Raw genomic sequence first — 18,738 nt, forward strand, 5'->3', positions numbered from 1 at the left:
CTGCCAGGACCGCTAGAGCATCGCGGAGTGCGCATCGCTTGCATGAAGCTCGTCATCGCTGCGTTAACCGAACAAGCTACTCGCCGCATCTGTGCACGATCTGGAGCGAAGTGGGTACGAACAACATTCCCACGATAAATGCGCGCGTGCGGCACAGCAAGTGGCCCAGTAGTGACGGCGTGAGCCGAGTAGGCGACGCGCTGCACGCAACTAGTCGGGAGACGATCGGCTCCACGCAGCCGTACCGCGTTTCACTGGAACTGTGTCAGTTTTCGTTTAGTAGCAAATCGCGGTTAGACGCACACACATATACCGCGGAAATCAGACACTGTCCGTTCTGTCGCTATGTCGGTCACTGCGTTGACCGCGTATCCCGGACCCTGCAATAGTTTCGAAATGCTCTTCGGCGTCGCCACTACGCGTTATTGGGCGGTCGTGCGAGTGTGCCAGGATCTTTTCTTCACTTTGGCAAAAAGAAAGAAAAGGCTTTGCGGTGGGTACTTTAGGCAATATTTGCTGTGGCACTCTATTTGCTGGCGGCGATGGCGTACGCTAGGAGATGCAAATTTGTACTTGGTGTTTAATGCGTACTACCGTTTAGTGCGTAGTTATGCCGCGTTCCCGGCAGGTACGTATTAACGAGGTTTCACTGTACAGTGTAGACCACTTATAACGTAACCGCATATAGTGCAGGACCGGTTATAATGCGGTCTTTTTCGACTCCCGTTCACCCTCCCATAGAACCGCATGTATACGCATACCGCTTATTGTGCAGTCCCCCAAGATGAAATACCGTTTATAATGCGGTTGCGGGAAAATATTTCTGACAAACGTGGTAGCGAGTGCGGTTCTCAAAGGAGGTACGCCGCTGGGGAGGGAGCGACGAGGTCGTTACGAAGGGCGAGGGCACGCACAGTGAACGAACGAGGGGCGGAGGGAGGAAAAAGACCGCGGCAGCGCTGTGCGGGCTCGCCGAGTGGGGAAGGATGGTGGTTGCCTAGGCGACGGAGTAGCCTTTGCACCGGCGGCGGCAATGCTCCGCGGCCGCTTGCCGGCAGCGCGTTACGCGTGGAACGTACGATCGCGTCCTCATCAAGTGCGCTTTAAAGTAAGTTTCCTGTCGGGAAAAGCGTCGCCGTTATCACACTTGCTACAGATATCGCGTTTGCGACCTCGTCCGCAAATTGAAAAGTTTTGCGGCTTCATGACGCGAGCTTTCGCCTTTTCTGCCAGTGCGCGGACTTGAAACGAGCTTGGCGGGCTTTTGTCGCCGTTGATCTCCTGGCCGCGAACACAAACTTCGTATCACGCGCGCTGTTCTTAAGTTAGTGCTTGAGTGCGATCTTTTCGACGTCCAATCTTCATGTTGTCTTGGTCAAACTTCCCACGACAACATGCTGAACGGCACACTAGGCCTAATCAGCGTTGGTTGCTTTTCGGTAGCGGTCGCGGGCGATAAAAGTTGCGGTTTGGTGCGGAATCAACGAAACTTTTTGCGATGGCTGCACTTGAAGGGAAGAGAATCATATAGTTAATGAAAACGAGGGCATGGTTGGCACATGCAACTCTCGAATTGTGGTTCCGGATTCGATTGCAATGTCATGGACATCGCGTGCGCGCCCGTGAAATCGAACGATCGGTACCGCTCAGCACGTGAAATTTCGGTCGCGATTCGACATGGTTTTGTGTAATGCGCATACCTCGAGGTGGCCTGAAACGTAGTCGGCGAATTTCCGCGATGGCACTTTGTTTTGTTTGCTTTTTTCCCCCGTGTTCATTTCGTTGGCAATGCGGGTCTTTGGCGGTTAATTTTTGAACATTCGAAGATTTAAGTGGTTGTAAGCGCCCAAAATCGCATATGTCGATTATCGGACACGCGAGGCTACATGCTCAACACGTTTTGCGCAAGTGCAGCCTTTGAAGAAGGTTGTTTTGGTTATAGTGCGGTACCGCTTATAGTGCGGATATTCGCGACTCCGGCGACTTACGTTATAAGCGGTCTATACTGTACTTTGTGCTTTCGTGCATAAAGGGCCCTTAAACCACCCATAGGTTGAAATGTAGTTGTGGTGTTGCACTTGTGCATGAGTCTACAACGAACACGTAGGCGTGAGAATTTTTCTAGACAGTGCCGTAATTGCGGAGTTATATCCAGCACCAACATACATGCCTTGTTCCATATGATATTGATGAAGCAGTGCACAAAAGATACAATTGCACACACATAAAAATGATGCAAACACAAGTGCTGGTGTTTGCATCATTTTAATGTGTGCGTGATCGTGTCGTTCGTGTGCTGCTTCATCAGTATCATGGCTCGCCAACTAGCTCATCACTACATATTACTGTTCCCTTTGATTCCTTTCGAAATTCAGTGTCGGGTCTTGGCGAGCTGCGCAACGACAATGATGCCAACTGCACCTACGAGGGTGACAACAACGTGCTTCTGCAGCAGACGAGCAACGTGCTGCTGTCACTGGTGCAAGGACGCAAGTCGGGCCAGCCCCTGCCGGCGTCCATGGCCACCATCCAGTTTCTTAACGACATGGAGGCCATTCTGCAGGGCACCCTGGCAGCGACAACCGTTCGCGAGATGACCGACGTCAACGGTCAGTCATGATAGGCATGCACAGGGTCTTCCATTAGGAGGGGGGGGGGGCGAGTTTCACGGTCCCCCCTACCTCCCCCTTTGGTCAAGTCCGAAAGAAAAAAATGAGTTCTGCAATAGATGCAAAAATAAGAATGAAACGATGACACACTTCTCACAAAGGCCTGCAATTGATCTCCAACTTTCTGGGGTAAAGGTGCGTAGTAAACAGTTCTTTGAATGCAACATCAGGGGCCCTCAGTTGCCATTATCGTCAAAAAACATGCATAGCCATAACGCTGCGCATTAAAAAAATGCTGTGAAAGGTATGGGGCAGAATTGGCACCATTAAGAGTGGAACATGGTGTCATTAAGAGTGAAACATAATATGGACTAAAAGCCAAACAGAGTCTTTGCCTTCCTTGTACAATTCGAAAACATGCCACTGTTGCAAAAGATAATGTGGTCAACAAGTTATAAACAGAAACATCGCACACATGTTGTGTACGATGTTACATGGAAGCATCTAACAAGTAGAAGTTATTGCGGCCAGCACAGTGTGGTACTTCAGGAAACTGAACTTTGGAGCAGTTTTTATCTTGCTTGCTTTTCTCTGTTACAGTAAAATTTTGTTTCAAGAGACATGGTTACGAGGGACGCTCGGTTATAAGAGACGCTTAGAAATGAGGTGCCTTGTTAACAATAGTGTGTACTAGAGACATGGTTACAAGAGACACTCCTTTACTAATGACAACTTTTTTAGGTTCTAGAGTAAGTTCTTCACTATTCACATTCAGAAGAGATACAGCCCAGACACACTCTTGTAACTCATACGACATCATACTAACCAGTATGCTCTGGAATAGCTTTTAATTAAGGTTTTAATTTGGTGCAACAAAAGAAAGCTTGGAAACCTCATGTACATTTTTTTTTTTTGAACTTCCATTCAGATACTGTTTCAGTGTGTTGTCTGGTATTGTGACATCTTGGGCCCTTTTTCGGGACTGCTCGGTCTCGTACGCAGTGATATTGGCAGCGTACAAGTGGCTGGTGTGCTACCTGCTGAGGGTGAGTGACGAGAAATACACGACGCTGCTGTCTCAGGGAGAAGACCAGTTTTCGGCCAAGAACAACACACAAGCATTCTGCCTCCGTGAACTGGCCTTGGCGTACATTGAGGTACCACAGCACATCTCGCTGTTTGTCCACATAAGTGACTGTTACTTGGTAAAAGTAGCTTGTGTATTGGTGAGAGTAGGTTGTGTTGTTGCACCTGGATGGCCATTCTGGCATCTCTGGAGCTATACGAGTCTATCGAGCAGAGAATTCTCAAAGCCACCTGAAGTGTTGTAATTAGCGGCAATGGCATTTAGCTGTGAAGCGTGAGTGTGCATGTTCGATTCCTGGCCGCACTCACTGCATTTCGATGGGGACCTCATAATGTGATGCTTGAAATAATTCTCATGTTTGAACTACTTCTTTCGGCGCAGCGCCTCCAAAACCGCTTGAATCTCTACCAAGTCAAGCGCTTTTTTGTAATCTATGAATGCCATATAGGGGGGTTTTATGTAGAGCTGTGCGAATAGCAAAATTTTGAGTGCCAAGTGAATTCGAATATTAAAATGTGAGTGTGATTTGAATCGAATATTTTTCGAATAGTTGTCAAATATTTGTTGATTATTTTTTTAATACTTCGAAGTGAAAGTACAGAAAAAACGTTGCAGAGGATCCCTAAGCATATTCTTATGAGATAGCAACATGGCAGCATTTCTTTTTGCTAGGTTGGTGAAGCACTGGAGGGGTGGTGTTCTCTAGGTAGTTGTCTTATCAAGAATGAGGCAATGCAGAGGCTGAATTGTATTTAGTTACATGATTTGATGCAACCAATGTGATGTCAAGAACACATTTCATGCGAAAGGAAAAAACGCTATTTCCTCATCCTCTCCTCATTCAACTTCTGTGAAGGCCCAACTGATGTGTCCGACAAGGGCGCGCTCCCTTCATATCCGGAGTTCCTAACCTGCCCCGTAGACGTCAATGTATAAGAACATCTGAAATTTCGGATGCAGAAACTCTTTGGGTGTCTGATTCTTCGGACTTTTTGCACAAATTTAAGGTCTGAAACGGCATTAATTGTAGCCTCCACCTCTGCCGCGTTTATCATCTCGAAGGTTCGAACCAACGCTATCGTGAGTCAATCTGTTTGTGGCCATAGCAGAGTTTGAAAAGCAGCTTTGCCGCAAGAGTGTGATTGGGTGAAGCATATAGAAAATCTGAAGGGGCTGAATGTCTTTGAACTGAAGCTGGAAATCTGAATGTCTTTACCGATAAGCATTGCAAATGCATGGAGGTGTGATGGTGGCAGGCGGCAAACGCGCCCAACCCTTATGATAAGCATCTCAGTAGTGCATGTTGCCTAGTGCAGTGGTATGCGTATAACACGAACGCGCCGTGCCGCCGTTCATGCTGCCTCTTTGTCGAGACTACTAAATGTGCCGCACAGACGCGTTGCCTTCACAAACAAAAGCAGCTCGCCAGTGCTGCGCCCGTGTGCGATCGAGAACAGAGTGGCCATATCCTAAGTAGGTGTATCAGAACGAACGCTATCACGACAAACGCATGCGTACGGTAGAGCAAGTGCCCCGACAGTGATGACGTTAGCTTGCTTGGCGATGTGTGGCACACAACTAGGAACGATCGGCTTCACACGGCTGCAAATGCTACGTATCGGGGGAGATTCGGTGATACATGTGCACATCGTTTACGTGCGCACATGCATCGGGGAAAGCCAGACAAGTCGTCCGCTCTTCCGCCACAGTCTTTGTGTTCCACATCGTCATTTCCAAACGCTCCATGAGAGAGAGCCGTGATCTACTCCGCGGTGGTATCACCGGCACTCATCACAGGACACAAATTTGGAATTGGCAGTTGACACGTAGTTAAGTGGGATTCGTGGCAGGTACCGAATGTATTCACAAGAGCCTGGGCGTGCGCCAACATGCCTGATAAGTATTTCGGATGTGGCTGTGGCGATGTGACCGCTTGATTAGAATAAAAAAAGCATGAATTCATTTTGTCGGACTGCCCAATTTTTCGGATGGTTTTGTGGTTCCTAGAGAGTCCGAAAAAACGGACATTGATTTTATTTATGTTCCAGAAGTTGGAATACTTTAAATAGTCAAATCCTGGTGCGAATCGAATTGAATAGCAAACACTATTCGAAAAACATTTGAAATTTCGAATATTCGCGCAGCCCTAGTTTTATGTATTAGGCAGTTTTCTCAACTATTTGATCAGTATTCGCATGAAGGTGATCTATGGTCGAAACCCTTACCTGAATCCAACTTGTTCTCAAGGTTGTTTGAAGTCTAGCGTAGATGTTATCTTATTCAATGTTATCTTCATGAATATTGGAAGACGAAAGACGACCGGACCCGGCAACGCCAGCAAACCCGTTTATTCTCCAGGTACTGACCAGGCTCAACCACGAAGAGGATATGATAATATCTGGGGTTTTACGTACCAGAAGCACAATATGATAAGGAGGCATGCTGTAATGCAAGAACACTTGGGTACACTGAAGCTGCATTAATACATACGAACTTTAGACATACCAACCATTAAAACACAATTGCGACGATTCCTCAACGAAGTTTCCATGGAGCCTAATGTATTCGCTAACCGCTTACTGGCTCATCATATGCCTACTGTATAATGCGCACTTCAATTTTTGACGCACGAATGTTGATTGGGCTCTTTTAGAAAGTCATGGTGTGGCCAATTCCAAGCTGTGGCGAACCTTGAGGTTTTACATCACTTTCATTTAGGTGCATGTTGAAGAGCCAAAAGTGGTCAAAATTAATCCAGCATCCTCCACTTCGGTGTGCCTCGCAGTCGTATACTTGGGGTTTTGTCATGCTAAACTCCAGAATTGAGTTTCTTAATTTTTGCGGCTGGAGCTTCGTCTCCCACCATGGAGGCCTCCCACTACTAGGGTATCGTTTGTAGCACTAATGTAACTGCCATGCTACTTTTCACTGTAGGCTGCTAATCTGGACTAGCATACTACAGTAAAATCCTGAGCAAGTGCCCCCCTCCCTTATTCTGGAAATTTGAAATATCAGCCATTTACCAAGTGAGCGCCCCTTGCCCTCCTGCCATTTTCACTGCTTCATTCACTTGACGAGGACTAATAACGTCAGTAAATGCATGCCTATTCAATAACGCATTTCACTGGAAGCACGCGCGGCTCTTCCGCCGCCGTCTTGAATTTTGATCCGCGACCGAGCAAGGACCTCCCCCCAGATCTTGTCGAATTATCTTTCACCGTAGGGGGGGGGGGGCTCTTGCTCAGGATTTTATGTTTTATGGTACTCGAAGCATGGCCTGCCAAATATTTCCAGTACCCATTAAAGCATATATCTTTTTCTAACCGTTAGTGGTCAATAAACATGTGTAACAGCACAGTGTGTGTTGTTTCACAACACTTTTGCCAGTGACAGTAGCAAGGATTGTGTCAGCATTTTCTATCAGCGCATGCATTTTGTTTAACATATATGTTCGTTTCACTTGAACAATAACGTAGACTAGTAAAAAATTGCAGGTGAAAGCTGTGACCTGAAGATTGAATTGTTATGAAGTAATGCTTTCTGCCTTCATGAGACTGCTTTCATTTTGTTTCTTTCTGCAGCACACCATTGTGGAAAAGTTCCAGAATTTCATTGGCGACCTGAAAGACCCTCAGCTGTGTATTGTGCTGCAGCGAATTAATTCCCTCTTTGCCCTTTGGAGCCTGGAGAAACGCATAGGGGACCTGTATGGCGGTGAGCTCGAGTTTCCTGCACTGTTGCGTCGTTTTACTACAGTTGACATTCAATCATTTGACTTTTGATAGGTCCGATGGAATTGATCAGGTCATGGACCATGTTAAATTAATAGCAGTGACAAAAATCTTATCCAAATACATCGCTGTTTTTATTTTTTGCTGTACTTATGCAGTTGTAAAACATGCTCCCCAATGTAACATATCCTACTGAGTTCTTTGGGTGCTAAGTTTGCTGAAAAAAAGAGGCACCGAAATCTGTTGTGCATCTCGTTTATAATGAAAAGACTGTTGGATGCTTTCAAGTTTAGCAAAAACCAGTAAATAAATGAAGTGTTGAGTTCATCTGCACAGAATGCAAGTTTGTTATCATCTACACAAAATCAAATTCATCATCTTTCTCTGGATTATCTCTCTTCATTATCTACTTCATTATGTCTCTGATGGAGGGGGTGCCACATGCTTTTCCAAAAGGCAAGTTCATTATCATCTACACAAAACAAAATAAAAAGATTGGCAATCAGTGCAGCGACGCAAATTAAGTATTACCTCACAATTTCTTCCCTCGTAGAGAAAGAACAGATGCCTCGACAGAGTTCATGCTTTTCCTTCGTGTGTCAAGATGCCCAACTAGTATTTTTTTCTTTCTTCTCTTTTTTTATTCGTTGCACCTTTCTTTATTCTCAGGTAGTTCTTGTATCCTGTTTCACCCCATGTAACTTCTCTACTTCAGGTGGATATTGTGCAGGTGAAGCTGCCAAGAATTTGATGCGGGAAGGCATTCTGCAGCTATGCCGGGAGCTGAAAGATGACGCTGTCACGCTGGCGGATGTTATCGCTCCACCCGATGTTGCGCTCAATTCTGTTCTCGGCTGCTCGGATGGACAGGTCAGCTTCAGATAGCCATTTATTTATTTATTACAATGCCCTCAAGGCCCATTGGGCATTATAGAGGGGATGGGTAGTAGTACATACATAAAGGCACACTAGTAGCAACAAAGCATTAACACGAAAAAAATTCCTAAAAGTTGTTACCGACAGTGTGCAGCAGGCGCACTCAAAGAAAGGAAATGAAAAATAGCAAACACCAAACTTGGCATTAGTGAAGATATTGTTATTTAACTAGTGTGAACTATGTTGTCACTAATGGCACTAATGGAACATGCACTCCTGTTCAAGCTTAAAGGGGTCATGAAGCACCCCTTGGGCTGATTGAAAAAACACATCCTGCGGAAAGCTGACACGGCTATGAACTGCTCTGCCAAATATTACAGTCGTGTGCGCCGCGTAATGGCCACAAGCGGAGCGCGAAGTTGCCGTTTCCCCAGGCACCCTCTTTTCAAACAGAGGCCGGTTCTCACTCTCGTCGGTGGGCGGGGCGTCTGTCCGCTGTACGTCGCAAGAGACATAGCATGCTTATTGGCCGATAGCCGACGTAAATCGAGAGCGGCGTTCGGATCAGATGCGCTTCTTGCCGCGGGGTGCCGCCACTTGCCGGCGCCGCGCTACTCAGTACACGGTAGCCGCACTCGCGCAAGCGAATCACAGCAGGAGAGCGATCGCGTTTCATGACGCGCGCTGGCGTAACTTCTTTCCCCCATGCCATCCCTCCCTGTCTAGCTTCCAGTGCGCTCGTCGGCACGAGAAAAGAGAGAAAGCGCTGGGAGCGTGCGCCAAACCCCCGTAACTCCGCTGATTCTTGACGGATTCGAGAAATTTTTGCGGCAATCGATTCGGGAGGCAGTACACTCCGATACTGAGGCCATTAGATCATTACTTGGAAAAGTGGTTCATGACCCCTTTAATGTCTCATTTTTCTCTTGGGCCCATTGTTGGTTGGTTGGACTTGCATTTTGGAAGGAATTGCTGCCTGACATTGGTCTTCATTTTATGGTGAAGTTCTGGGGCATTAGCCAAATAGGTGATGTGATGTGGTCATTTCAGTTCTAGCCGTTTTGCTGTCCTCCATATTTAACAAAAAACTTTTTAAATGCGAAGCATTTCTTAGCGAACCTCTCGCACTTTGAGCGTTTCTATCTACGTATCTATCTATCTATCTATCTATCTATCTATCTAGCCGCCTACGTCTAGGTGCTCTCATGATCGCCTCCTTAACTTTGTGTAGACCAAAATTTGCATGGGAGGGTAAGAGGTTTTGACGAATATGATTGCCGGGTCATGACATGAATAACGTTAAAATCATGTCGCGTACGTCGTCAAACCCTTTCCACTAGACACGTGTGGCACATACCCGTTTACCATGGGCCATGGTGCACGGGTATGCGCCACAGGTGATTGGCAGTTTATATCTACCCAGGAACGGCGAGAACAGACATTGGTAACTTATATGCTAGAGCGTTAACGAAAACCAACATACGGAGCGTTGACTCAACGAATTGAAAGAATGAAAATTAGGATCCCAGCAGGAATCGAACCCAAGTATTCTGCGTGGCAATGAGGAATTCTACCACTGAGCCACGCCAGGTCTATAAACTGGTTTGGAAAAACAGCCTACGCAGGCGTAATGTCGGTGCAACGTCAACTGTGGTTGTGGTGCTGGCTATCTAATTTTACAAGAAAGCAATAAACACTACATGATACTCCTACGATGTGTACTCCTACGATACAGGCGTCATATCAGATTAACGTCTGTAGTTCCAGTGTTGGCTCCGCTTTTATAGTAGTCTAATAAACATTACGTTTTATTCCTACGATTCAGCAAGGTATATTGAAGCATTGCTCGACCCCGGAGGAATACATTAAAGTTACAAATGATATCCACATCACCGCACCGTAAAGTGCACTTCGTCCACCAGAACGACGCAGTGTCCTCTTCATTTCTTACGAGGCTGGGCGATGGCCTCATGCTGACCGAGGATGATGACAGATTGATTGACAGCCGCTTTGTAGACTAGGCTACGTAGGTCACATACGCCGAGGTAGTCTAGGAATAGGACAAATACCATCTGCTGATGTTGGTCCACGTAGCACTATCCAGGCCTACCAGCCTCGACGGCCTATACCTCACCAACGCGAAGAGTGGCTTCAGGTTCCGACATGTCGCCGGCTCTATCGACAGACAATTTTTTGACGAAATGACCGAGGCATCCACAAATTCCAACAGCTCTACTATACTACATACTTCACTAGACATGGACCCCTCGTCACCACGATCACGACCGGATCCCATAACAAGACATTTCCAGCTGCTGGTGCTCACTGATCACGGTGATGATGCCCTTGTTCAAGAACGGTCGAGAACTTCTTGCAAACACGCACACGGGATCGTGAAACGTGCGTGCGTTCTCGGGACACGTATAAGCACTACATATCAGCTTTCCGCTTCTGGTGTTGGTAATACCGACCTTGCCATTGGCAGCGTTACCCAACCGTGAACAACTGGTTATATAACACATATGCGTCTCTTCAACATATATATGTGTGCGTATAAAATGTATACAAATCTTTAGCGTCATTTTGTAACGTGTCGCTCAGTAAAAAGCGTTACGCCAGTCACCTACCCGCCGCATGCTTCGCGAACATCGACTCCCACGGTACGTGGGATCTGCCGAATTTTTTTTGTGGCTGGCTTTTTCGCAGTGTGTGTTGGCATTGCAGCAAAGCCAGCCTCAAAAAGATGTTTTGTTCAAGCATGGTTTATGGAAATTATAGCGCATTTTGAATGATCAGATGGCGAACCCACTTAGCCGGTCTTCTTTGTTGTGCAAGAACTATCTCGCCTACAGAAAATTTGTTATGAAAATTTGATAAAATTTGGTGCGTGCAGTTTGGGCTGTATCAAACTGTTGGCTGTGTTGTACAGGGTTCTCCCAGAGAATTATGAGAGGTGGACATTTGAGGATAAGTGGTAAGGGTGGGGGGAGCACACCTGCCACATGCCCCATGTATATGGGGGATGTATATAAGGCAAGTCTGAAATTTCGGACCTTGAAACTCTTTGGCATCTGACTTTCTGGACTTTCTGCTGTGTTTACAGGTCCAAACAGCATTATTAGAGAGCACAACTGATGCCATGTCAATTATCTTTCAGCCTTGAGCCAGTGCGCTCTTTTGTGTCAATCCGTTCGCAACCAAAGGGGTTCCCCAAAGTTGGCTTCGCCGCAGCGCATAGCTGTTAGGCATAGAAGCATACCAAGGCTTAGAATTAGAAGAGGTCACTGTCAAAGTGCACAATTATGCACACAAGCACCCACCGTGTCCTGTCAGTAAAACATCCTTAATACTTACCAATTTTAAAGGGACTCTAAAGGCAAATAACAACTTATGTCAGAGTGAAAGCTCAATGTATGACAGCGTATAAAACGGCAATATTATCAACACCAGTGCCCTACTTACCGAGAAATTAAGCTAAATGTATCACACGATGAGCGCCAGGAGCGGGACATTTTGGAAATGATCCCGATGACGTGAGAGAGTCCGACTACAATTAATCACTCGTAATCAAAATAGCTGCAATAAAAACAGAACCTTTCGTGCATCAAGAGATGTAATAAAATGCTGCTTGTTCTTTTCTGTTTGATTCATGGAAAAAAGAACCTCTTTGGCATTGCCATGGGGAACAGCGCGTGTGGTTAAAAGGTTCCGTTTTCGCCGAACTGCGCTTCGCCCAGCGCCCTGCTTCGCTCACGCAGTCACGTCTCAGTGGTAGTTTCGGCAATGCGTATGCCGTGTGTGTTTTGCACATTCGTGAAAGTCGCTGTGACAGAAAGTTCGACAAAATGCCGCATGCATGTGATGTTGCCGGATGCCCGAATTGTGCACGCCGCCAGTGCACGCCACCGCACAGTAAAGGCAGCCAATGTTGGGCATGGCAACAGTGACGTGAGAAAGACCGCTTTCAGGCGGGTGATTTGAAGTGCGCTAATGCGATGTGGACCAGTAAAACGTGATTTTATTTCAAAATAAGCACTTCCTTGGCCCAAAAGTAGCACTACGAGGCGTCTAGACCGCTATTTCAACAATCAGCATCGACTTAATATTTGCCTTTAGTGTCCCTTTAAACACAATAACGCTTAAAATGTAGTTGCGATGAATGCCCAACACCATCTACATAACGCCTAATGTATTCACTCAATGCGGTGCAGTGGCGTGTCGTATGCCGTGTCGGCTGTTTAGTGCATTCTGCGACCACTTTTATTTATCCAGAGGGGAATAAAAAAGCAGGCATTAGTTTTTTTGACTACTTAATGTTTTGATTTCACAATCCCTACGAAGTCTGGAAAATCCAATGTAGACTGTGCTCGGCGTAATAGAAAGTTGTCCTCGAGTGCTGCATTGTTAAAGTCCAAGAAGTGGGCAGTCAACCGGGGTGGTGGGTGGCAACACCACTGCCACCCATCGGGGGAAGAACCCTGGATATGTATACCTAGCTGCAGTGCATATTGCACTTTGCTGTACCCTGCTTCAGTGGTATTATATAAAGTATGAGCGGGAAAGCAGCAAGAACAGAAAGGATTTGACAGGACATATGCTCATCTTGCAGCTAATGTTTAATGGAAACTTTTTTATAGTACGAATTTGCCGCGCATGCAGCTATCTTAACACAAGGTGTTACCACACAGGTCTAACATGGCTAACAAACAACGTGGCTAACAATATTGGTTAATAATGTTGGACCTACCCATAAGTATGGCTGCACATGCGAAAATCAGTACTTTTGTAAAAAAATTTTCAATACAGTATAATCCACTTATAACAATGCCACATATAACAATTAGGGATGGGCGAATAGTAAATTTGAGGTTCGAAGCGAATCCGAAGCGAATAGTGGTTTGGTCGAATAATTTCGAATTGAATAGTTCGAATAGTACTCACCACATATTATTAGGAAAAATGAGCATTTTCATCATGACCCTTGCACAATATTTTCAAGAATTGGAACTAGGTATGAGTGAATGTCGCTTTTTTGGTTTGAAATGAAGTGGAAGCAACCTTGTATAGTATAAAAATTTGAATAGCAGTAGGGTGCAAATTATAAGTAATACAATATGTTACAATTTAAAAATTACTAGACTTAGCACGTATAAGCCCATACAACACGCTTTTAAACTTTAAAAAATATGTACGTTTAACCTTGAAGTGTGGCTTCGCGGCAGTGCAGATTTCTCCTGGGTGGGTGGTTTCACGGCACAGCAACCACAGGCTGCAGTGAAACCACCTTTACAGGGAGTTATGTGTGGTCAAATATATACACATACTCGTTCATTTCGAAAACTTCGAAATTTCGAATAATCTAAATTAGTATCAAAGTGAATTCGAATACTTTAATATTCGTTCGAATATTCGCCCATGCCTAATAACAATATATCACTTATAACAATCAAATTCTTCAAATTTCTCGATTTTCCCATTGCCCCCTTGTAAAAACAAGCCATATAGGACAATACAATTGTCAGCGAAGTATTAGATACAACGATAGAATTCCAGCCGTCCGGAAGGCACCTACTACAACGATTTGCCTGAAAGTTTGATTAAGTACTTTGAAAAGAATGATGTGAAAACTCATTACAAGTGGACAGGCCGTCGTGAAGAAATCTGTGAGGGGGCATTTCGTGTGGCAAGATCGCGTTGTTAATATTGCAATCACTGGAGAGAAAAGAGGGAAAGAGCTTGCTTGTTCGCAGCCGCGCAGCGCCTGGCAACGGTTTCTAACACGAGTTTCCACCTGTTTGTGCATTCGTGAATGATGACGTCGACTAAGCGCAAGGTGATATCTCTAGAGGTGAAGCAGCGAATTCATTGGGATTTCCAGCAGCACTGAAGAACTCCGACTTTTGTCAGCATGTTTAAAAAATTTTGTGGCTATTGAGGTAGCCTTTATTAAAGTGCTCAGTGTTCTTTATCATGATTTGCATGTATCGACCCGATTCGCCTCTCGCTGGTAAGTAGGCCTTGCACGCAGAAACATGTGGGTACGTTCTTTCATATTTTTTGCCGGTCCAGATATAACGATAGTTGGTTATAATGATAGAATTTTCAGGCTTTGTCAATATCGTTCTATGTGGATTGCACTGTAAATGTCAGTTGTAAGTTGAGCATCTGTCGTGTCATAGTATTAGAATATGTTGCACCAACTGGCCCAGCAGATCACGTACTTCCACCGTATTTTCTTGCTTCCAGGTGTACAAGAAGCTGTTCCAGTCATTCGTTCTTTCTCCGGGAGGCACACAACGGGCGCCCTGGTGGAAGGAGTTCCTCGACAAGCCTGTCATGGGCTCCCTCTTGGCAAAGCTCTGAGGTCGCCCGTTGCAGGTGGCAGCGCGCGTCGCGTTATGACAACTTCAGTGAATGCAGGGGATGCGCAAGGTGTACGTCACCAGATTGGGCTCGCACGCGCTTTCTGCCCTTTTGGCGAGTGGGGAAGCAGCCCCACTGAGTGCATCGCAGGTTTCGTATTATTGTGGACCCGGTTAAACACCCAGGTAAGGAAGAGTGGGTGTTGGCTGGTGGGAATATCAAGCCATTCGTTTATAGTCAAAAATATTTTTCGTAATTGATCAATCTTCGAGATTACCAGCAGAGAATGTCATGGCAATGGGCTGAGTTTTAATATTAAAGAGACACTAAAGTGAAACACCCAGTCAGTTTAGGCCGATAAGTTATTGAGTACGTCATTGTAGTTAATTTTGTCATCACGTATCTTTTATAAGAAGAGCAAATGAAGGTCAAAGTTTCGTTCTTGAATTTTGCGCCTAAACCTCAGCATTTGAATGTCGACACGATGTCATTGGTTTCAAAGTACTTTTTAAATATTTTCTCCACGTTAGTGATGTTAGTGACGCTGGAGTGCACTGAACGTTTTTTCGTGTGGCAGTTTCGTTGTGCAATAGTATATACCGTATTATGTATTATTACTCGCTCAACATAACTTAGCAACCAGTTCATTTGCAGCTGTAGGTAATGGTGCTTGCTCAGTTTTTTTTTTTGTTTTTTTTGTTATCTTACTGCTTCATTAATCTGTCAGTTCAAACATTTAGTGACAGATTTTTAAATTTTTTGTGGGAAAGGGCTTGTCCTCCTGTATAACATATTTGACTATGTAGTATATCTCAGGAATGTGAAAAGAAACTGTGCTTGTAAATGATGCGCAAAACAAGAATCACATTATGGCCTCGAAATTTGCCTGTAAGATGTAAGGAAGCCTTACCACAAGGATGATATCCTACCTCTGAAATTATAATGGGAGAATCGCTTAAGTAATGTATAAAGTTTACGTTCTGTGTAAATAGCAATGCTTCACAGAAATGAGTTGAAAAGCACATACTAACACATATTTCCATACCTGCCAACTCTCCCGAATTGTACGGGAGACTCCCGAATTTGGACCTAATCTTCCGATTGTAGGAATGTCATCTCGAATCTCCCGAGAAGTGGCCACCACAGCAGAGGCGGGTTTTTTTCTCTTTTTTAAAATCATCCGCATACGTCAGCCTTTCCTGTTGTGGCGGTGCTGCGGAAGAGCACTCGTCACCACACTTCTATTTCATTGTAACCATATCGTAGAGTACCGCTGGGTACATTCTAGGCACTGCGCATCTGGGCGAAGGCTGGCCGGCTGGCCGTGAGAAGCGCTCGCTGCCATACCGAAAGAAGGCGAGGGAAAAGGTACAGTCTCAACGGAAAAAGATTGCCAAAAGTGCACAGCGGCCGGAGCCGCGGCGCTGCACGAGCGCTCCGATAACGAGACGACGAGATTGTCGAGCACATTCCATTTTCCAAAGGAGGGGTGGCCGGCAGACTGGCAGTAAGTAAGCGGCCCCCATTGTGCTTTGCACTCTCGATATCGGTGTGCTTGGGAGAAATAGCGCCGCGTGCTGCAATCTTGCCGCTCCGGCCACCGTTCATTTCATTCGCGGCAATCGTTTCCGTTGAGCCTAGCCAGAACTTTTGCGTCTCCATCTTGGCGCCCGCATTTTGTACGCTACGCCGTCTGCCGTGGTGGTTACGTGTTTCCAGAGTTCAGTTAGAAGGTCGATGACGGCATCAAAATCAAAGTACTTGCAAGTGTTCCTGGACTCATACACAGCTGGGTTTCCGTGCTTTGTGACTTCGCGGAAAGGTGACAAGTACGGATTGTGTACCATGTGCGCCGATGAACTGCTTTGGTGCCTTCACAAGCAAAAAAGTTTGGTTGAAGCAGCTCAAAACAAACATCCTTACCCCTTTCCGATGTCAGTCTCCAGTCTCAGTAATTTCCGCTATGCAAGAAGAACCCCCCCTCCCCTCCCCGGTGCGGTCTCCCAAATTTTCATGCTGTGAGGTTGGCAGGTATGTATTTCTAGCATCACTTTCACGTGGTTTCACCAGGCGATAGCTTATTCTTTCCACAACACATGGTAATCAAGATATCATGGCTGTAGCAAGACAATATGGTATCTTATCAAGTTGTCTACGCAGCATGCACTTTCAGGTATTGTGGCCAATCACACAAAGTGTATTAGACATATCATGGTGTTGCCAGGCAACACCATGCTGAAAGCATGCTGGAAACATGAATTGAAGCATGTTTCATGTGATCACGATGTTATGCAACATGGCAGCCCTTTTGCTGTTCTAGTTGTGCTGCTATCTCTCTTTAGGTATGCAATTCACTGCTTGCTGTCATGTGTATCGCTCATATCACTGTGATCTTTTTATTTAACCCAAGGTGAATACGTTAAGTACTTTTTTATACAGCCCTTGTCGAACAGATTGTATATACTGTGTTTTAAATATGACCAGTAATGACTTCCGCTGGGAGTTCCAAGAGGAATTTCAGTAGATGTCCTAGGTATGTGCAAGTTCCCTACTGCCTGGTTATTTTAAGATATGGGTGAAGAGAATGAAGAGAATTTACATTTAGATTACATATACTTATATACGAAACACACGAGACAAAACAGCGCATTTTAGAGGGACTGACTGGAATATATGTGCCCTCCCTAATTTTTCTTTGTCATTCCATCTGCATATGCTCTATTGTTCAGAGCCCCTTTCCAAAAGTTATTACTCATGATGTGTGTGAACATTTATAGCCTTGACAAACAATAAAAGGTGATTGGAACAGCTTACAATGTCATTGTGTGAAGAATGCTTCTTTTAATGGGAGAAAGATATGGGTGAAGAAAATGAAGAGAATTTACATTTAGATTACATATACTTATATACGAAACACACAAGACAAAACAGCGCATTTTAGAGGGACTGACTGGAATATATGTGCCCTCCCTAATTTTTCTTTGTCATTCCATCTGCATATGCTCTATTGTTCAGAGCCCCTTTCCCAAAGTTATTACTCATGATGTGTGTGAACATTTATAGCCTTGACAAACAATAAAAGGTGATTGGAACAGCTTACAATGTCATTGTCTGAAGAATGCTTCTTTTAATGGGAGAAAGGAAGGGAAATTACAAACACAAGCACTGGTGTTACTAGTAGTACTCTGCTTTCATAACTGGTGGCTTTTGACATAAGTGTGGCGACGTTGAAACCAGTCTGAGGCCTAACCGGCCAGTCGTGTTTCCCTTTTTTGTTAGGCTATGCAACTCTGCCTGTACATGCTTGCGGGCTCTGACATATCAATTCCAAGCAGACAAAACAAAAACACATCGAGTGCATCATTGATGCACTCGATGTGTTGACCTACATCGAATGCATCATTGATGCACTCAATGTAGGTCAAACCAGGTGTGTGGATTTACGCATTTCTGGAAATTCACATTTTGAAAAAAAAAAAAAAGAAAACTGCTGTTAAGTGCATTCACGTCCCAGTTTTGTGCCAGCCAATTAGTCTCATACGTACAATCTACAGGAATAGCGCTTAACATCATGTAAAATCGTATTGCGTACATTGGAGCCGCTGTGCTACCTTAGATCATTTTCTCGCAGAGTGAATGTGTGATGTATTAGAACTAGAAATTGTCAGGCCTCATGGTAGAAGCATGGCAATGCCCAATGTTGGCGCAAGTCACCGTCGCGGTTAAGCCATGTAACACAGTTCGTTGAAGATTGCCAGCAAGGCATAATTCGGGCGACAAAAGTTCCTGGCGCAGACCACGCTTGTGCATGCACTCAAAAGCCTTGCACAGCTCACCATGCTTGGCATAAAGAGTTGTTAGAGCACAACGCCTACAACAAGTGGCTATCACGGAAAGGAACCTGTGTGCACAGCAACATCGACGAAATATTTTGGTCCAATAAAATTGCAAGGTACGTGCTGTTGGCTTGTACCAGTAGAGGCAGCCAGTTTGTGCAATATAATACTAATCGCTGGCACTGCTGTGCATCGTCAAATCTTTCTCTGAGAAGCAAAAATTAGCAAGTTGCATC

The 18,738-nt window shown here is 45.1% G+C and overlaps 1 protein-coding gene across 1 annotated transcript in view; it reads left to right on the forward strand.

The window, feature by feature from the left end:
- The window catches only part of LOC119389701 (peroxisomal acyl-coenzyme A oxidase 3), a 34,105-nt gene extending 16,337 nt beyond the window's left edge, over nucleotides 1-17,768 (forward strand). Inside the window, exons 10-14 of the mRNA XM_037657066.2 lie at nucleotides 2,376-2,609; nucleotides 3,612-3,766; nucleotides 7,278-7,410; nucleotides 8,143-8,297; nucleotides 14,550-17,768. Coding sequence (XP_037512994.1) covers nucleotides 2,376-2,609; nucleotides 3,612-3,766; nucleotides 7,278-7,410; nucleotides 8,143-8,297; nucleotides 14,550-14,666 — 794 coding nt within the window. The 3' untranslated portion in view covers nucleotides 14,667-17,768. The remainder of the gene's footprint in view (nucleotides 1-2,375; nucleotides 2,610-3,611; nucleotides 3,767-7,277; nucleotides 7,411-8,142; nucleotides 8,298-14,549) is intronic.
- Nucleotides 17,769-18,738: the final 970 nt, after the last annotated feature.

The sequence above is a fragment of the Rhipicephalus sanguineus genome, chromosome 4 (genome assembly GCF_013339695.2).
Source record: "Rhipicephalus sanguineus isolate Rsan-2018 chromosome 4, BIME_Rsan_1.4, whole genome shotgun sequence".
NCBI classification, from domain to species: Eukaryota; Metazoa; Arthropoda; class Arachnida; order Ixodida; family Ixodidae; genus Rhipicephalus; species Rhipicephalus sanguineus.